Here is a 16,308-nt window from a genome sequence, read left to right on the forward strand (position 1 = left end):
GCACTTTCTTTAGTGACTGGTATTTCCTCCCTCCTCTCTTTCTCCTTTTCTGCCTTCACTTTATTCTATCCTTCCATTCTGTTATTCACTTGATATTATTAGTCTTGAGGATGAGTCAAGATTATGCAGATTGTTTTGCTTGCTGCAAAGGTGTATCAGAAACCATTTCTTCAAGAAACCTGCCATTGAGGAGGGAAATTTACCAAAGGGTGTTGTGTCTTTAAAAGCTGTGCCGTGTAGGCCAGCACAGTGGCTCACTGTAGTCCCAGAACTTTGGGAGGCCGAGGCAGGCAGTTCACTTGAGCCCGGGAGTTCAAGGCCAGGCTGGGCAACATAATGAAACCGTGTTTCTACAGAAACAAACAAACAATTAACTGGGTGTGGTTGCATATGCCTGTGGTCCCAGCTTTTCAGGAGGCTGATGTGGGAGGATCACTTGAGCCTGGGAGATCGAGGCTGTGGTGAGCTGTGATCTTGCCACTGCACTCCGCCTTGGTGACAGAGCAAGACTCTGTCTCAAAAAAAAAAAAAAAGGAAAAAAGGCTGTGCTGCGTTAGAACACCTTACATTGCCAGAGGTACTGGTCGAGAAAATACAAATGGCTGCAAGACCTAAGAACCTGGAAACAAGCGATAAAAAACCAATTTGCAGTTAGAATATGTGTCCTTAAGTCCACGCTCTATAATGGAAATATTTCACTCTGCACGAACCAGGCAGGCGTTTTCACAGGGCCTGTTGGTCTTGGTTTGGCTGCAGCTTGGTTATCTGAATGTTTCCAAGACCAAGGCAGATCCAGAGGGAGCCCAGTTAAGAGGACACAGGGTCACTGACAGTACAGTAAACAACACCTGATAGCAGGAAGGAGACAGCTAAATGCCAGCCAGATTCCAAAAGCCCTAAGGGTCTAAGGATCTCAAGCCCCAGGCTGCTGTACGCCTAAGACGGAAGACCGCCACCTTGAGCTGCACAAATTGATTGATATTCACCTTGGTGCCTCTGAGCCATCTAAGAAAGGTTACTGAAGCTCAGATTAATTTGTGTAAGAAAACAGAGGAAATAAATAGAATGCATTTTTTTAAGTTTGGGATGTATGTGGTTAGCTTCATTTATTTTGAAATTTAGAATGTCCTCTGGTGGGACTGGATGAATGCAGCTTTATTGCATCCACCTAGTTTCTGATAATTCTTGCAAGCAGTGGCAGAAAATAAAGGAGACTGTGAAGCCACCAGGCTTCCCTACCTCATGCAGAGTGGGGAAGAAAGTGGATGTAATCAAATGGCAAATGCTTGTTTTGTAAAAACCTGTTGTGTCCTAATGAGGCCCTGCGGCACAGTGGTTAAGAGTCCAGGCCAAGGGTCTGACCGCTGGTGTTAGAAATCAGGCTTTACCACTTAGTAGGTATGTGTGGCTCTTTGGCAAATGACTTAATCTCTCTTTGCCTCAAATTCCTTACCTGCAAAATGGGTATAATGTAAGTGTCTGATAGGATGGTTGTGAAGTACTACTTGTGAGCCCTGAGATCAATGGTAGCAATCAGCTCTTTGTTGGCTAATGTCATTGGTAACCCATCCCCCTTCCTTGCTGCCTTTACTCTTTTTTTTTTTTTGAGACAGAGTCTCACTCTGTCACCCAGGCTGGAGTGCGGTGGTGCGATATCAGCTCACTGCAAGCTCTGCCTCCTGGGTTCACGCCATTCTCCTGCCTCAGCCTCCCGAGTAGCTGGGACTACAGGCGCTTAGCTGTTGTCAGAAGAAGGCAGAGGGCAGAGCTGAGCACAGTGAAAATGCATGCTTAGCAAATATTTTTGTTTTTCTGAGACAGAGTCTTGCTGTGTTGCCCAGGCTGGAGGGCAGTGGTGCAATCACGGCTCATTGCAACCTCCACCTCTTGGGTTCAAGCGATTCTCCTGCCTTAGCCTCATGAGTAGCTGGGATTACAGGCACACACCACCATGCCCAGCTAAATCTTGTGTTTTTAATAGAGACGGGTTTCACTGTGTTGGCCAGGCTGGTCTCAAACTTGTGACCTCAAAAGATCTGCCTGCCTCGGCCTCCCAAAGTGCTAGGCTTACAGAGGTGGGCCGCCGTGCCCGGCCAGCAAACATTTGTTATCTCCAGAGTGCACTAGGCAGGATTTCACTTCAATGCTAAGATTTTGGCTCTCTTTTGCTAAGGTCGATATAATTTTATTAGTGATCTGGTTGCTCCCAAGATATCTCTTGGGTTGTATTAACTGAGGAAGAAAGGAAGTAGTTTTTTTTTTTTTCTTGTTTTCCTTGTTTTGTTACCTGATATGCCCAAGTGGTGTTGTTCATTGAGGTAATTCGAGGTACACAGGGGCTGTGACAGTATCCACCCCTCACTACAGCTGAGATGGTAGGGGGCATGGAGAGTGGGATTGGCCAAGGCAAATACAGAAGCCCAGAGCTCCAGTTCCATGATGTAAATCTTGTACCAAGTTTCAGTGAGCATTATTTTCTACACGGGGAAATGAAATGATGGAGTGTTTAAAACCTAGAACAGCACTGGGTAGATGGCATAACTTGTTTTTTTTTTTTTTTTTTGGTTGGTGTGAAATGTTAGGTTATTTCGACTGCAAGGTGAATTGGAAAGTCTTGGTAGGAATGTAGCTTCCCCCCGCCACTTGGAAAGGAGTGTGTGATTTGTTTGCCAAAGGCCCTGGTAGCCTTCAATCTGTCAAAACGTTGCAAGCTGGGAGCGGTTTGCCAAAGCAAACTATCAAAGTGAAATAACACACGAGTTGCACACACAGAGACACATGCATGCTCTCTCATTCTCCAAACATTAATTTTGAATTGGGTCAGGAGGAACAAGGATTTGGGCTAGATTGTTGGTGTTTTGAAAAGAGGTGGGCACAGCTACAGATACCAATTAGCTAAGTATGCGCAAGCAGGGTGAGGTATCCTGAAACAGAGTGTGCTGAGCAGGGGTGAGAAACTTTCAGCCCTTGGCAGAGTTTCCTCTGGCCCCTGGGGTTATATATTGCTGTGCCTGCTGTTATTGTAGCCCAAAGAATAATTGCCCCTCTGGGGGAATTTATTCTATTCCATTCAGAGCAGAGACCATTTAATATCTCAGGTTTTACTCCAGAATGAATTTTGTTGGGTACCCCTATGCATTTTAGCTTCAATAGGGCCCAGTAAATGAAGAAAAGCAGCATTTGAATATCTAAATATAATTTGTGTCGTACTTTTGTAACAAGAGGCACCAGCAAACATTTTGCTGCCATATCTTGTCATCTTCTAAGGATGGTTTTTTGGAGAGGGGTAACATAGAAATTCAAAAGCAGAACTGATTTTTATAAATCCCTCATAAAAGAAAATTGTAAAAGCTCCCGAAGTGGCTTCGGACATTTTTGAATATGTTAATTCACAGTATTTTCACTTAATCTTGAGATTTCAGGGGTCACCAAGATGGCGAAGCACCATTCTTTAATTCAGTGAATTAAGCTCCTGCTATATAGCAGCCACTCTGCTAGGTGCTGGGGAATAAAGTAGTGACAAAACAAACTCCCTGATCTCGTGGGGCTTACATTCCCTTGGCTAGAGAGAGAGAAATTTAAATAAAGACATGGTGTGTTAGACAGTAAGTGCTATGGAGAAAAGGACTGGGCTGGGAGAGGGACCTCTGTTTTTTGTAGGCTCAAGGAAGCCCTGTGCAGACAAGATCCTTTGGGCAGAGACCTTAAGAAGTGAGAGAATGAGTAGAATTGACCAGGCAACCTGGAATGCAGTTCCTTGGAGTCAGAGGAAAACCTAGATGTGATCTCACTCCCTCTTCTGCCCCAAGTCCCCCTGAATGCTATGGAAGTGCAACCTCAGATCAGTGATTATCCAAAACTGCTCTGTACAAATATGTGGCTACTGTGTGTGCCAAGAGCTTTGAGGCACTGAGGTGTAACACGTTTATGGAGCTGCTGTTTTTTTTTTTTTTTTTCTTTTAACAAAACCACACCAATCTGGTTTTCTTTTTAAATGAGTAAGCAGTGCCAGAATGTGTTACAAATGATTCACTTTTGTAGGCCTGGGTTCATAATGTGCTTTCTTGCATATTAACTCATTTGAGGTAGGAAGACAGATTATATAATTCCCATTTTACAGATGAGGAAACTGAGGCACAGCAAGAGAAGGTGATTTGCCCAAGGTCATGCAACCATGGAGCATGGACTTGTGAGTTGTGATGCACATGTTCTTGGGTTAGAGGTCAAATTGGATCCAGTAGGGATACAGCTAGAAGATTACTGTCCTTTTGCCACCACTGTCTGGGAACCTGCTCTCTTTAATTCTCCTGCCCTATTGCTGGAAGACATCTTGGGCAATATTTCCAGTACATTATGTGTGTAATGAACAGGCTCATTTTCAAGTATTAAAAAGTCCAAAGGAAGTTGTGTGTGGTGGGAGTAAGAAGGGGAATCATTTTAGAAGTTATCCAGGACATTGGTAACATCACCGTCTAGACCTGAACCCTTAGCTTCCTGTGTCCTGAATAGCACAGATCTGTGTATCTGCACTGGACAGTACAGACAGAGAATGTTTCCATCATCGTAGAAAACTCTATTGGACAGTGCTGCTCTAGATCCTCAGCAAGTTATACTTCAACTCTTTTATTCTTCTCCCCACTAATTTCATATTATTGTCCCGAATACATCTCGTTTGTAAGAATGTTGTTATAAATACAGTATATTAAAAGGAAAGTCTAGGCTGTGCATGGTGCTGATGCCTGTAATCCTAGCACTTTGAGAGGTCAAGGCGGGCGGATCACCTGAGGTCAGGAGTTCGACACCAGCCTGGCCAACATGGTGAAACCCCATCTCCACTAAAAATATAAAAATTAGCCAGGCGTGGTGGTGCCGCCTGTAATTCCAGCTACTGGGGAGGCTGAGGCAGGAGAATCACTTGAGCCCAGGAGGCAGAGGTTACAGTCAGCCGAGATCAAGCCACTGCACTCCAGCCTGGGAGACAGAACGAGACTCTGTTTCAAAGAAAAAAATAAAATAAAATAAAAGTCTAGTCAGATACAAACATTTTGATCTCTCATCCAGTTAAAAACTTCTTTTCTCCTCTAAGCTGGTCCTGTTGTAGCCTCAGACGCCTGTAGTAGGGAAGAGGGGGTTTGGTTGGTTCCTTCACACTCCTAGTTTCCTGTCCTGCCCACTCACTGTCATTGTGAATTCCTTCAGGGTGAAGCACAGGAGAGGAGAGGAGAGGTAAACGGCAAAGAGGTTCCCAGTGGGACTGGTGTTCCTTGTAATCTGGTGCTGCTGTCCTTGGTTGGGAGATGTCCAAGTTCCAGATTTTCCTCTCTTGGGGCACTTTGGAGAATTTCCCCCTCACTAGGCTCTCCTGCTGCACCATGCCCTCATGCAGGCTATGCAAATCTGCTGACTCCTTAAGGTCCACCTCCCCCACCCAGCTCCTGTACTCCATGGGTATAAGCCGCAGGCTTACTTTCTAGGAAACGTAGAAAGTAAAATCTTTCTGGTGAAAATCTTTGGTGGATTCCTTTCCAGATAACCTAAGTTCCGTGTCTTTCCATGGTGCTAAAACATAGCATCTCCTGCCCCTCCAGGCTCTAAAAATACAGACTCTTCCCACCTAGCCCTCTCTCCATTCTTCCCTCTTGGATACTCCAGCTAAGGTTTGGCCTTTAGATGTTTTTCAGAGGAGAATCAGGCACTAATCCTTGTACCCCTGGATACCAGGGCATCTGGATCAAGCTCTGAATGTTGTCCCTCTTGCTTGGCTTGGGGAAGAGCTCCTACTTTTCCTTCCCCATAGGGGAGTGGAGGGGCTGTATGCAGCTCTCCTACATTGTCTTCAGGGAAATCCACACCCAGTGAACTCCATCCTCCAGCCTCCTTGTGCATACAGGTGGGAGGTGAGTGAGGGGATGACAGGCACCCACTTTGTCGTTCCTCAGTAGGCAGTGCAGCTCTTTGGAATGTGTGCATACTTAGTACCCATGTTCTCAGCTCTGGATCCTCAGCTGCAACTCCATGACTACAGCAAGAAGGATGCCTGCAACACCATATTACAGAGACCATCTTCCCTGCTTCTCACCACATTGCACAGTCTCTAGCCAGTCTGTCCATGTCTGTTCTGTGTGGTCTGCTTGGTCACTTACTTACAAAACAGGAGCTGGGGTGGAATTTTGGATTCTTAGAAATGGTGGATGCTTTATCCAACTCCACAAGACCTAACCCCCAGCTTCAGACAGGTTTTCCTCATCTCCACCCTGACGTGGTGGTTTTTCTTGGTCTGGGGCAGTGTTTCACATCTCTCAGTTGTGTTGCAAGTCTCAAAAAGATTGGGAACCACTATATTATTTAACTTAGGTTAAATACGGTTTGACAAATGGTCAAAAGATATAGCGGCCTCATTGCTGGGATGCTTAAAATAATGACACTGATGATTTGAAACCATGAGACCTTGGGCATTTAAATTAATTGACAATACTTGTCTCGCCTTTGGTCCGAGGTTACATTTCCAATCACATTCAGGTGGGACTTGGGGCAGGAGAGGGAGTGGAAGATCTAGGTTTTCCTCTGACTCAGAGGAGCTGCATTCCTGGTTGCCTGGTCAACTCTACTCCTTCCCTCACCTTCTTAACTTACTAACCATGCCAATTGTTTTACCTCTGTCATATTCAGTGATCCTCACAGAAGGTGAGAATGTTTGAGGCATGGAAATGCTAACTGACCCGAGATCACCCAGATGGGAATGATGAAGCTGGGATTCTAGCCTGGCTCCATGCCCTCTCCAGCACACCCTGCTGTCTCAGCCGGCTCCTATTTCCCCACCTCCTCTTTATTTGATGACATTCCCTAATCAGGGCTGGTGACAGTGAGGCTTAGCACAGCTAATCCCACCCATGGAGAACATATGTGACATCAAAAGTCTGGAAAGAGGCAGAGGAATGGTTCCCAGGAAAGCATGAGCTGTAAGGAGAGGAACTTCCCTGGCAGGCTCAAAGCCCACACGTTTCCCTGACCCTACCACCCGTGAAGGACCGCATGTGGGCTGCACTAGCACTCCCTCTGCCAGGCACGGTGCATCCTCTTACTCAGTTCTCCCCTGAACCTCTGAGCCAGTTCCTGTTGATATCCCCATTTTTCAGGGGAGGAGACTGAGACTTAGAGAGGTTAAAGCTCCGACCTAGAACACCCCTGCGGGTAAGCAGGAAGGCTGGGATGTGATCCCACACCTGCCCCATGCCATGCCTTGCCACAGCACCGTGCTGCCTCCCTGCTGTAGGGCCGACACTTTGTGTCTTCACTGGGTCACGTCCCAGGGCCTGGGTTGGGCTGTTCCCCCCATCCACTGATGAGATGGTGATGCTGCCTTCCACTGGGTGCTGTTGCCTGGAACATACTCACCATCTTGCCTGTTACTATTTTCCCTTTTCAGTGTCCTGGGTTCCCTCCTGCTGCTTGGATTCCAGTTCGTCTGTCCACAGCCCTCCACTCAACACAGGAAGGTAAGCCATGACCATCCAGAGGTTTTCTTCTCTGCCCAAGAGGCTAGGGTCACTCTGATCACTGCCCTGAACTTTGTTCTATTTGAAGGTGAGTCACCACTGATCCTGAAAGGAAGCACAATTTACAGAATGTGGAGTGTACTATTCTGTTCTTGCATTGCTATAAAGAAATACCTGAGAGTGGGAAATTTACAAAGAGGTTTTATTGGCCCACAGTTCCGCAGGCTGTACAGGAAGCATGATGCTGGCTGTCTGTGTGGCTTCTGTGGAGGCCTCAGGAAGCTTATAATTATGATGGAAGACAAAGTGGGAACAGCACTTCACATGGCTGGAGAAGAAGCAAGAGAGAGAACGGGGAGGTGCCATACACTTTTAAACAACCAGATCTCACGAGAACTCATTATTGCCATGACTGCACCAAGGGGGATAGTGTTAAACCATGAGGAACCATCCCTATGATCCAATCACCTTCCACCAGGCCCCGCCTCCAACATTGGAGATTACAATTCGACATGAGATTTGGGTGGGGACACAGATCCGAACCCTATCATGGAGCTTAAAATGTGAAGCTGGTGCCTGGAGTTGGTCTCTGATTTGAGAGCAATGGCAGCTTTGCAACATGTGTTCGCTACAATGGACAGCTGAGAGGTCAGTGAGAGCACTCTACAAAGGCATGGGCAGGACTTAAGGAACCCACTTGGAAATGGAGGAGACCAGTATGGAGCTTTTACCCTCTCTTGGGGCACCTTCAAGGTCAAGGGCAGGGATAGAGCTGCAGCTGTAGCTGTGGCTGTTGCTATGCAAGAGAACCCCCTGACAGGGAGTCATGATCTTCAGTAGAGGGACACAGTCACTGCCAACTGATGGCCAGGCAGGGATGGAACTGCGAAATAAGAACCTCACCTTCTCTTTCCTCTCACCCCTCATTTCCTGTTGGTGACTCCCTTTGGCCAAACCAAGCAGAAGGCAGAAGATAAGAAGGCTTTGATGCAGTCCCCAAAGGCCAGCCTCCTGGGCCACAGGACTGGGTGGAGAAGGGTAGACAGCATCAAAAGGAGCAAATGGACAGTATTGCATACGTTTCCCTTCAGGCTTTGTGTGTTTTATAGTAAATGAACCATCCACCATTGCCTGAATAAGCCTAATGCTGCCCTGCAACTGAGCAGGTCCTTGATCAATGTTTCCTTAGAAACAATACATGACAGGACTTTTGGAAAGTCCTTAGAAGCCCTTCCTGCTACCTAGGAGCTCCTCCTGTCTACCTGGAATCAAATTCAGACTCCTGAGAAGAGATGAGTTATTTGTATCCAAGTGTGACCAAGTTGGTTGACTCCTTTCCTGAGAGAGGGTTTTCTTTTCTTTTTCTTTGTTTTTGAGATGGAGTTTCGCTCTTGTCACCCAGGCTGGAGTGCAATGGCACGATCTAGGCTCACTGCAACCTCCGCCTCCCAGGTTCAAGTGATTCTTCTGCCTCATCCTCCCGAGTAGCTGAGATTACAGGCAGCAGCCACCATACCCAGCTGCTTTTTTTTGTTTTAACAGTAGAGACGGGGTTTCACCATGTTGGCAGGCTAGTGTCGAACTCCTGACCTCAATCAGGTGATTGATCTACCCACCTCGGCCTCCCAAAGTGCTGGAATTATAGGCGTGAGCCACTGCACCGGCCTGAGAGAGGGTTTTCATAGGGAAAATTCAGGACAGAAGGGGGCGAAGAAAAAAGAGTATGTGCACATATTCGGCTAATTATGACCCTTCTTGGGAGCAGTTCTTCGTGTTTTTATCTGATTATAGTCTAATTTCTTTTCTGTTTCAGTCTGTTTTTCTGGACCAGGTATAAACCTCTACTGTACTGTATCTCCTACTAGGATGTCAGCTCCATGAAAGTAGGAACTTACTGGTCTTGTTCATGGCCCTATTCCCAGCTCCTAGAATAGAGCCTGGCATGTTGTAGGTGCTCAATAAAATCCTTGTTGAATGACTAACTGACTGAATGGAAAACCTGGCCAAGGTCTAAGCATCATTTCATTGGATTCACCTGAAAATTTGCACACACACACACCACCCCCCCACCCCGCTTACTCTGCTGCATCATCTCTATTCATAATATCAGGACTCAGAAAGGACAACTGTCTACTTTTATTATGAAGTTATATTATTTATTAATGTTTAGAATTACCAGGTTTGTTAATCCTAACAGTTGAATCAATTTACTGTGTTCCTCTTGTTGTTGTTACTCAAATAGGCTATCATAACTGAAAATACCTTATACATGATCAATTTACTTTGCTGTCTCCTGTAATTTTTCAAGTTAACCTGAATGATATGTGAGTAACCTGAACAAAAGGTCCCCAAATAGGTATCACTCTCATCTTTCTTCAAGTGTTTGCTCTGAGAAATGGGGAAACAAAGATTTATGAGTTATTTTATCATTAAAATTTTTTAATTGATGTAGTAATTGTACAGATTTATGCATACAATTTGGTGTTTCAATACATGTGTATTATATAATGATCAGATCAGGGTATTTAGCATTCTAGTCACCTCATGCATTTATCATTTTTTTTGTGGTGAGAACATTCAAAAGCCTCTCTTCTAGCTATTTTGTCATATATAATACCTTACCATTAACCATCATCAAGCTACTGTATAATAGAACACCAGAACTTACTCCACCTGTCTTTGGTAACTTTGTACCCATTGACCAACCTCTCCCCACTCTCCCCTCTTTTCTTTCCCCTCTTCTCCTCAGTCTCTGGTAACCTCTGTTCTCCTTTCTGCTTCTATATCAACTCTTTTTTTTTTTTTTTTTTTTCAGATTCCACATATGAGTGAGATCTGTGGTATGTGTCTTTCTGTGTCCAGCTTATTTCACTTTAAACATAATAACCTCCAGGTCCATCCATGTTGTCCCAAATGAAAAGATTTCATTCTTTTTAATGGCCAAATAATATTTCCATTGTGTATATATACACCACATTTTCTTTGCTGTTCATTTGTTGTTGGACACCTGGACTGAATCCATACTTTGGTTAATGTGAATAGTGCTGCAGTAAACATAGGGGCACAGATGTTTCTTGAACATTCTGATTTCATTTCCTTTGGATATATATGCAATAGTGGGATTGCTGGATCCTATGGTGGTTCTATTTTTAGTTTATTAAGGAGCCTCCTAATGTTGTCCATGGTGGCTGTACTAATTTACAGTCCCACCAACAGTATGTAAGTGTTCGTTTTCTTCCATATCCTTACCAAACACTTGTTTTGTCTTTTATCTTTATTTATTTATTTATTTATTTTTGAGACAGAGTCTTGCTCTGTTGCCCAGGCTGGAGTGCAGTGGCCGGATCCACTGCAAGCTCTGCCTCCCGGGTTCACGCCATTCTCCTGCCTCAGCCTCCCGAGTAGCTGGGACTATAGGCGCCCGCCACCTCGCCTGGCTAGTTTTTTGTATTTTTTAGTAGAGACGGGGTTTCACCGTGTTAGCCAGGATGGTCTCGATCTCCTGACCTCGTGATCCGCCCGTCTCGGCCTCCCAAAGTGCTGGGATTACAGGCTTGAGCCACTGCACCTGGCCTATTTATTTATTTATTTATTTTTATGGAGTCTTGCATTGTCTCCCGGGCTGGAGTGCAGTGGCGCGATCTCAACTCACTGCAACCTCTGCCTCCTGGGCTCAAGTGATTCTTCTGCCTCAGCCTCCTGAGTGGCTGGGATTACAGGCATGTACCACCTCATCTGGCTAATTTTGTATTTTTGGTAGAGACAGGGTTTCTCCATGTTGATCAGGCTGGTTTTGAACTCCTGACCTCAGGTGATTCACCCACCTCAGCCTTCCAAAGTGTTGGGATTACAGGCAGGAGCCACCGCACCTGGCCAACACTTGTTTCCTTTTGTCGTTTTGATAATAGCTGTTCTAACTGGAGGGAGGTGGTATCTCACTGTGGTTTTGATTTGCATTTCCCTGATGATTAGTGATGTTGAGCCTTTCAAAATATATTTTTTGGCCATTTGTGTGTCTTCTTTTGATAAATGTCGATTCAGATCATTTGTCCATTTTTAAATTGGGTTGGTTTTTTTCTATTGAGTTATTTAAGTTCCTTATGTATTCCGGATATTAGCCCCTTGTCAGATGTATAGTTGCAAATATTTTCTCCCATTCTGTATGTTGTCTTTTCAGTTTATTGTGGAAATTTACACTCCCTCACTTCACTGTTTCCATTGCTGTGCAGAAGCAAAGTTTGATGTCATTCCATTTGTTTATCTTTGCTTTTGTTTCCTGTGCTTTTAAGATCTTATTTCTAAAATCCTTGCTCAGCCCAGTGTCATAAAGCATTTCCCTTATGTTTTATTCTGGTAGTTTCATAATTTTGGGTTTTGTATTTGAATCATTAATCCATTTTTAGTTGATCTTAGTAGGTAGGGGTCTAGTCTCTTCTTCTCAGGTGGATATCTAGTTTTCCCAGCATTATTTATTGAAGAGATTGTCTTTTCCTCAATGTGTGTTCCTGGCACCTTTGTTGAAAGTCAGGTGGTGTGTGAATTTATTTCTGGCCTCTCTATTCTGTTCCATTGGCCTGTGTGTCTGTTTTATGCCAGTACCATGCTGCTTTGGTTACTGCACATGTGTAGTATATTTTGAAGTCAGGTAGTGTGATGCTTCTTTTTGCTCAGGATTACTGTGGCTATTTGGGGTCTTTTGTGGTTCCATATGAATTTTAGGATTAGTTTTTCAATTTCTGTGAATAATGTCATTATTATTTTGATAAGAACTGCATTAAATCTGTAAATTGCTTTGGCTTGCATGGCCATTTTAACAATATTAATTCTTCCAATCTATGAACATGGGATATTATTCCATTGTTTTTAAAGTTTTCAATGTAGAGATCTTTTACCGCCTTACTTAAGTTTATTCCTAGGTATCTTATTTTTGTTTGTGTATACTATTGTAAATGGAATTATTTTCTTGATTTCTTTTTCAGATAGTTTTGTAGTTAGCATATGGAAATGCTACTGATTTTTGAATTTTGATTTTTTGTGTCCTCTGACTTTACTGAATTAATTAGTTCTAAGAGTTTTTTGGTAGAGTCTTTAGGGTTTTCTGTATGTAAGATTGTGTCATTGCAAACGGGGACAATATGATTTCCTTCTTTCCAATTTGGATGCCCTTTATTTTTTTCTCTTGCCTAATTACTCTGGCTAGGAATCCCTATATTGATTAGGGTGGTGAAGGTGGGCATCCTTACTTTGTTCCTGTTCTTAGAGGAAAAGGTGAAAGCTTTGCTCAGTATAATGTTAATGTAATTTATACTATTCAGTATACATTATTCAGTATAATGTTAGCTGTGGCTTTGTCATATATGACCTTTATTGTGTTATGGTACATACCTTCTATACTTAATTTGTTGACAGTTATTATCATGAAAGAATGTTGAATTTTGTCAGTTGCTTTTTCTGCATCTTTTGAAATGATCATATGGTTTTTGTCTTTCTTTTTGTTCATGTAGTGTGTCACATGTATTGATTTACATATGTTGAATCATCCTTCCATCCCTGAGATGAATCTCACTTGATATTAGTGAATAATCTTTATAATATGCTATTGAATTCAGTTTGCTAGTGTGTTTTTGAGAATTTTTGCATCTATGTTCATCAGAAATATTGGCTTATAGTTTTCTTTTTTTGTTGTATCCTTGTCTGGTTTTGGAATCAGGATAATTCTGGTCTTGTAAAATGAATTTGGAAGTGTTTCTCCTTCAGTTTTCTGGAATAGTTTGAAGAGAATTGGTGTTGGTCTTCTTTAAATTGTTTGTAGAATAGAGCAGTGAAGCCATCTGGTCCTGGGTTTTATTTTGATTGAAGACATTTTATTACTGATTCAACTTCCTTACATGCTATCGATCTCTTCAGATTTCCTGTCTTTTCATAATTTAATCTTGGTAGGTTGTATATGTCCAAGAATTTATCCATTTCTTCTGTGTTCTTAAATTTATTGTATAGTTGTTCATAATAGTCTTTTTCTGTTTATCAGTTGTCATGTCTCCTTTTTCATACCTGATTTTATTTATTTGAGTCTTTTCTCTCTTTTTTCTTAGTTAGTGTACCTAAAGTTTGTCAATTTTGTTCGCCTTTTCAAAACACAAACTCTTTATTTTTTGATCTTTAATTTTTTGTGTGTATGTCTTTCGTTCATTTCTACTCTGAGCTTTATTATTTCCTTCCTTCTACCAACTTTGGGTTTAGTTTGTTCTTGAGGTTCATGGTTAAATTATTTATTAGAAATCTTTCTTATTTTTTGAAGTAGGAGTTACAGGAGGTAATGGAGAAAAGCACCAAAAAACCTATTAACCATTCTTGCTTGTCTGAAGGAATTTTTAAATTTCCCTTTTAATTTCTTCATTGACCTACTGGTTATTTAGAAGCATGTTGTTTAATGTTTGTGTATTTGTAAAGTTTTCAAAGATTTTCTTGTTGATTTCTAGTTTTACTCCATGGTGGTGTGAAAAGATACATGTTACATTATCTTTTTAAATTTGTTAAGACTTGTTTTGTGGCCTGACGTGATCTAACTGGGGAATGTTTCATGTGCAATTGAGAAGAATGTGTATTCTGGATCTCTTGGATGGAATGTTCTGTAATTATCTGTTAGGTCCATTTGGTCTATGGTGCAGTCTAAGTCCAGCTTTTCTTTGTTGATTGTCTGTCTGGGTGATCTGTCTGTTGTTGAAAGTAGGGTGTTGAAGACCCCTTCTACCATTGTATTGCAGTCTATCTCTAATATTGATATAATAATATTTGCTTTATATATTTAGATGCTCCAGTGTTGGGTGCATACATATTTATAATTATATCCTCTTATTGAAGTGACACGTTTATCATTATATAATGACCTTCTTTTTACAGTTTGGATTTCAGGTCTATTTCATCTGATGTTAGAATGACTGCTCCTGCTTGCCTTTGGTTTCCGTTGGCATGGAATATGTTTTTCTACCTCTTCACTTTCAGTCTGTGTTTGTCTTTAATGGCAAGGTGAGTTTCTTTTAAGCACCATATAGTGGGATCTTGTTTTTTTTTTTAAATCCATTCAGCCACTCTATTTTTTTAAATTAGAGCATTTAATCCATTTACATTCAAGGTTGTTATTGATAGGTAAGCTTTTCTGCCATTTCGTTAATTGTTTCCTGGTTATTTTGAAGATCCTTTGTTTCTTTCTTCCTTGCTTGTTTACATGTGTGGTTTAGTGGGTTTCTGTGGTGCTAAGCTTTGTTTCTTTTCTCATGTTTATTTGTGTATCTGTTGTAATATCTTTCTTTGTGGTTACCATGGGGGCAGCATAAACAGTTATAATAGACTATTTCAAGCTTAAAACAACTTAACTTTAGTTGCATTAAAGTACTTTACATTTTTCCTTCACCCCCAATTTGTGTTTTGGTTGCCTTAATTTACATCTATATCTTTTGTATGTTCCTCAGCCACTAATTGTAGTTGTTGATGTTTTTGACTTTTTTTGGCTTTAAATCTTCATACTAGAGAAGTGAAAGATTTTCATAACACCATTACAGCACTAGGACATTCAGAGTATGACTATGGATTTACCCAGACTGGTTTTGTATTTTCACATGTTTTCATGACGGTAATTATTGTCTTTCTGTTTCCAGCTATAGCTATTCCATAAGGATTTCTTGATGAATTCTCTCAGTTTTTGCTTGTCTGGGAAGACCTTTATTTCTTCTTCATTTCTGAAAAACAGCTTTGCTGGAAATAGTATTCTTAGTTGGTTGACAGCTTATTCTTCTTTCAACACTTTGAATAGATCATTTCATTCTCTCCTGGCCTGCAAGGTTTCTGCTAAAAAAAATCTGCTGGTAGTCTAATGGAGATACTCTTACATGTAACTTGTATGTAACTTGATGTTTTTCTTTTGAAGCTTTTAGAATTCTGTCTTTGACTTTTGGAAGTTTGTTTGTAATGTGCCTCAGAGAGGTTTATTGGGGGTTGAATCTCACTAAAGACATTTGACCTTCCTGAATATGGATGTCTACATCTCTCCCAAGACTTAGAGAGTATTGTTGTTGTGGTTAAATCGATTTCCTGTGCCTTTCTCCATTTCTTCTCTTTCTGAAGTCCTATAATGCAAATATTTGTTCCCTTAATGGTGTCCCGTAAGTCCCATGTGCTTTCTTTGTTCTTGTTAATTCTTACTTCTTTTTTCCCTTCCGACTGGGTTATTTCAAAAGTCTTGCCTTCAAGTTCAGAAATTCTTTCTTTTGCTTGATCTGGTCTGTTGTTGAAGCTCTTAATTGTATTTTTTAATTCATTCATTGAATTCATTAGCTCTAAGATTTATTTGGTTCTTTTTTATATATCTGTCTCTTTATTGAATTTCTAATTCAGCTTATGAATTCTTTTCCTGATTTCATTGACTTGTTTGTCTGTATTCTTTTGTATCTTACTGAGTTTCCTTAAAATCATTATTTTGAATTGCTTTTTGGGCATTTCATAAATATCCTTTTCTTTGGCATCAGTTAATGAAGACTCATTATGCTCCTTTAGGGGTACAATATTTCCTTGCTTTTTCATGTTTCTTGTATCCCTATGTTGATGTCTGTGCATCTAGTAAAACAGTAATTTTTGTAATTTTATGGGTTAACTTTCATAGGAAGAGTCTTTTCCCTGCAGATGGATCCTGGGGTGTTGGTCAGGAATGGTATGTTGACTTTGGTTCTGGGTGGATTCAGTAACATGGTCTCTGTACAGATTTTTCAACTGTGATCCTCATCTGTGGTATCTGCAATTTTCTCAATGGCCTAGGCTG

At 41.8% G+C, this 16,308-nt stretch overlaps 1 protein-coding gene across 1 annotated transcript in view; it reads left to right on the plus strand.

Moving 5' to 3' along the window:
• Nucleotides 1-16,308, plus strand: part of THSD4 (thrombospondin, type I, domain containing 4) — a 704,860-nt gene that overhangs the window by 51,677 nt on the left and 636,875 nt on the right. Inside the window, exon 3 of the mRNA XM_011953812.1 lies at nucleotides 7,427-7,496. Within this exon, the coding sequence (XP_011809202.1) occupies nucleotides 7,427-7,496 (70 nt within the window). The remainder of the gene's footprint in view (nucleotides 1-7,426; nucleotides 7,497-16,308) is intronic.

This window comes from Colobus angolensis, unplaced genomic scaffold (genome assembly GCF_000951035.1).
Source record: "Colobus angolensis palliatus isolate OR3802 unplaced genomic scaffold, Cang.pa_1.0 Scaffold372, whole genome shotgun sequence".
NCBI classification, from domain to species: Eukaryota; Metazoa; Chordata; class Mammalia; order Primates; family Cercopithecidae; genus Colobus; species Colobus angolensis.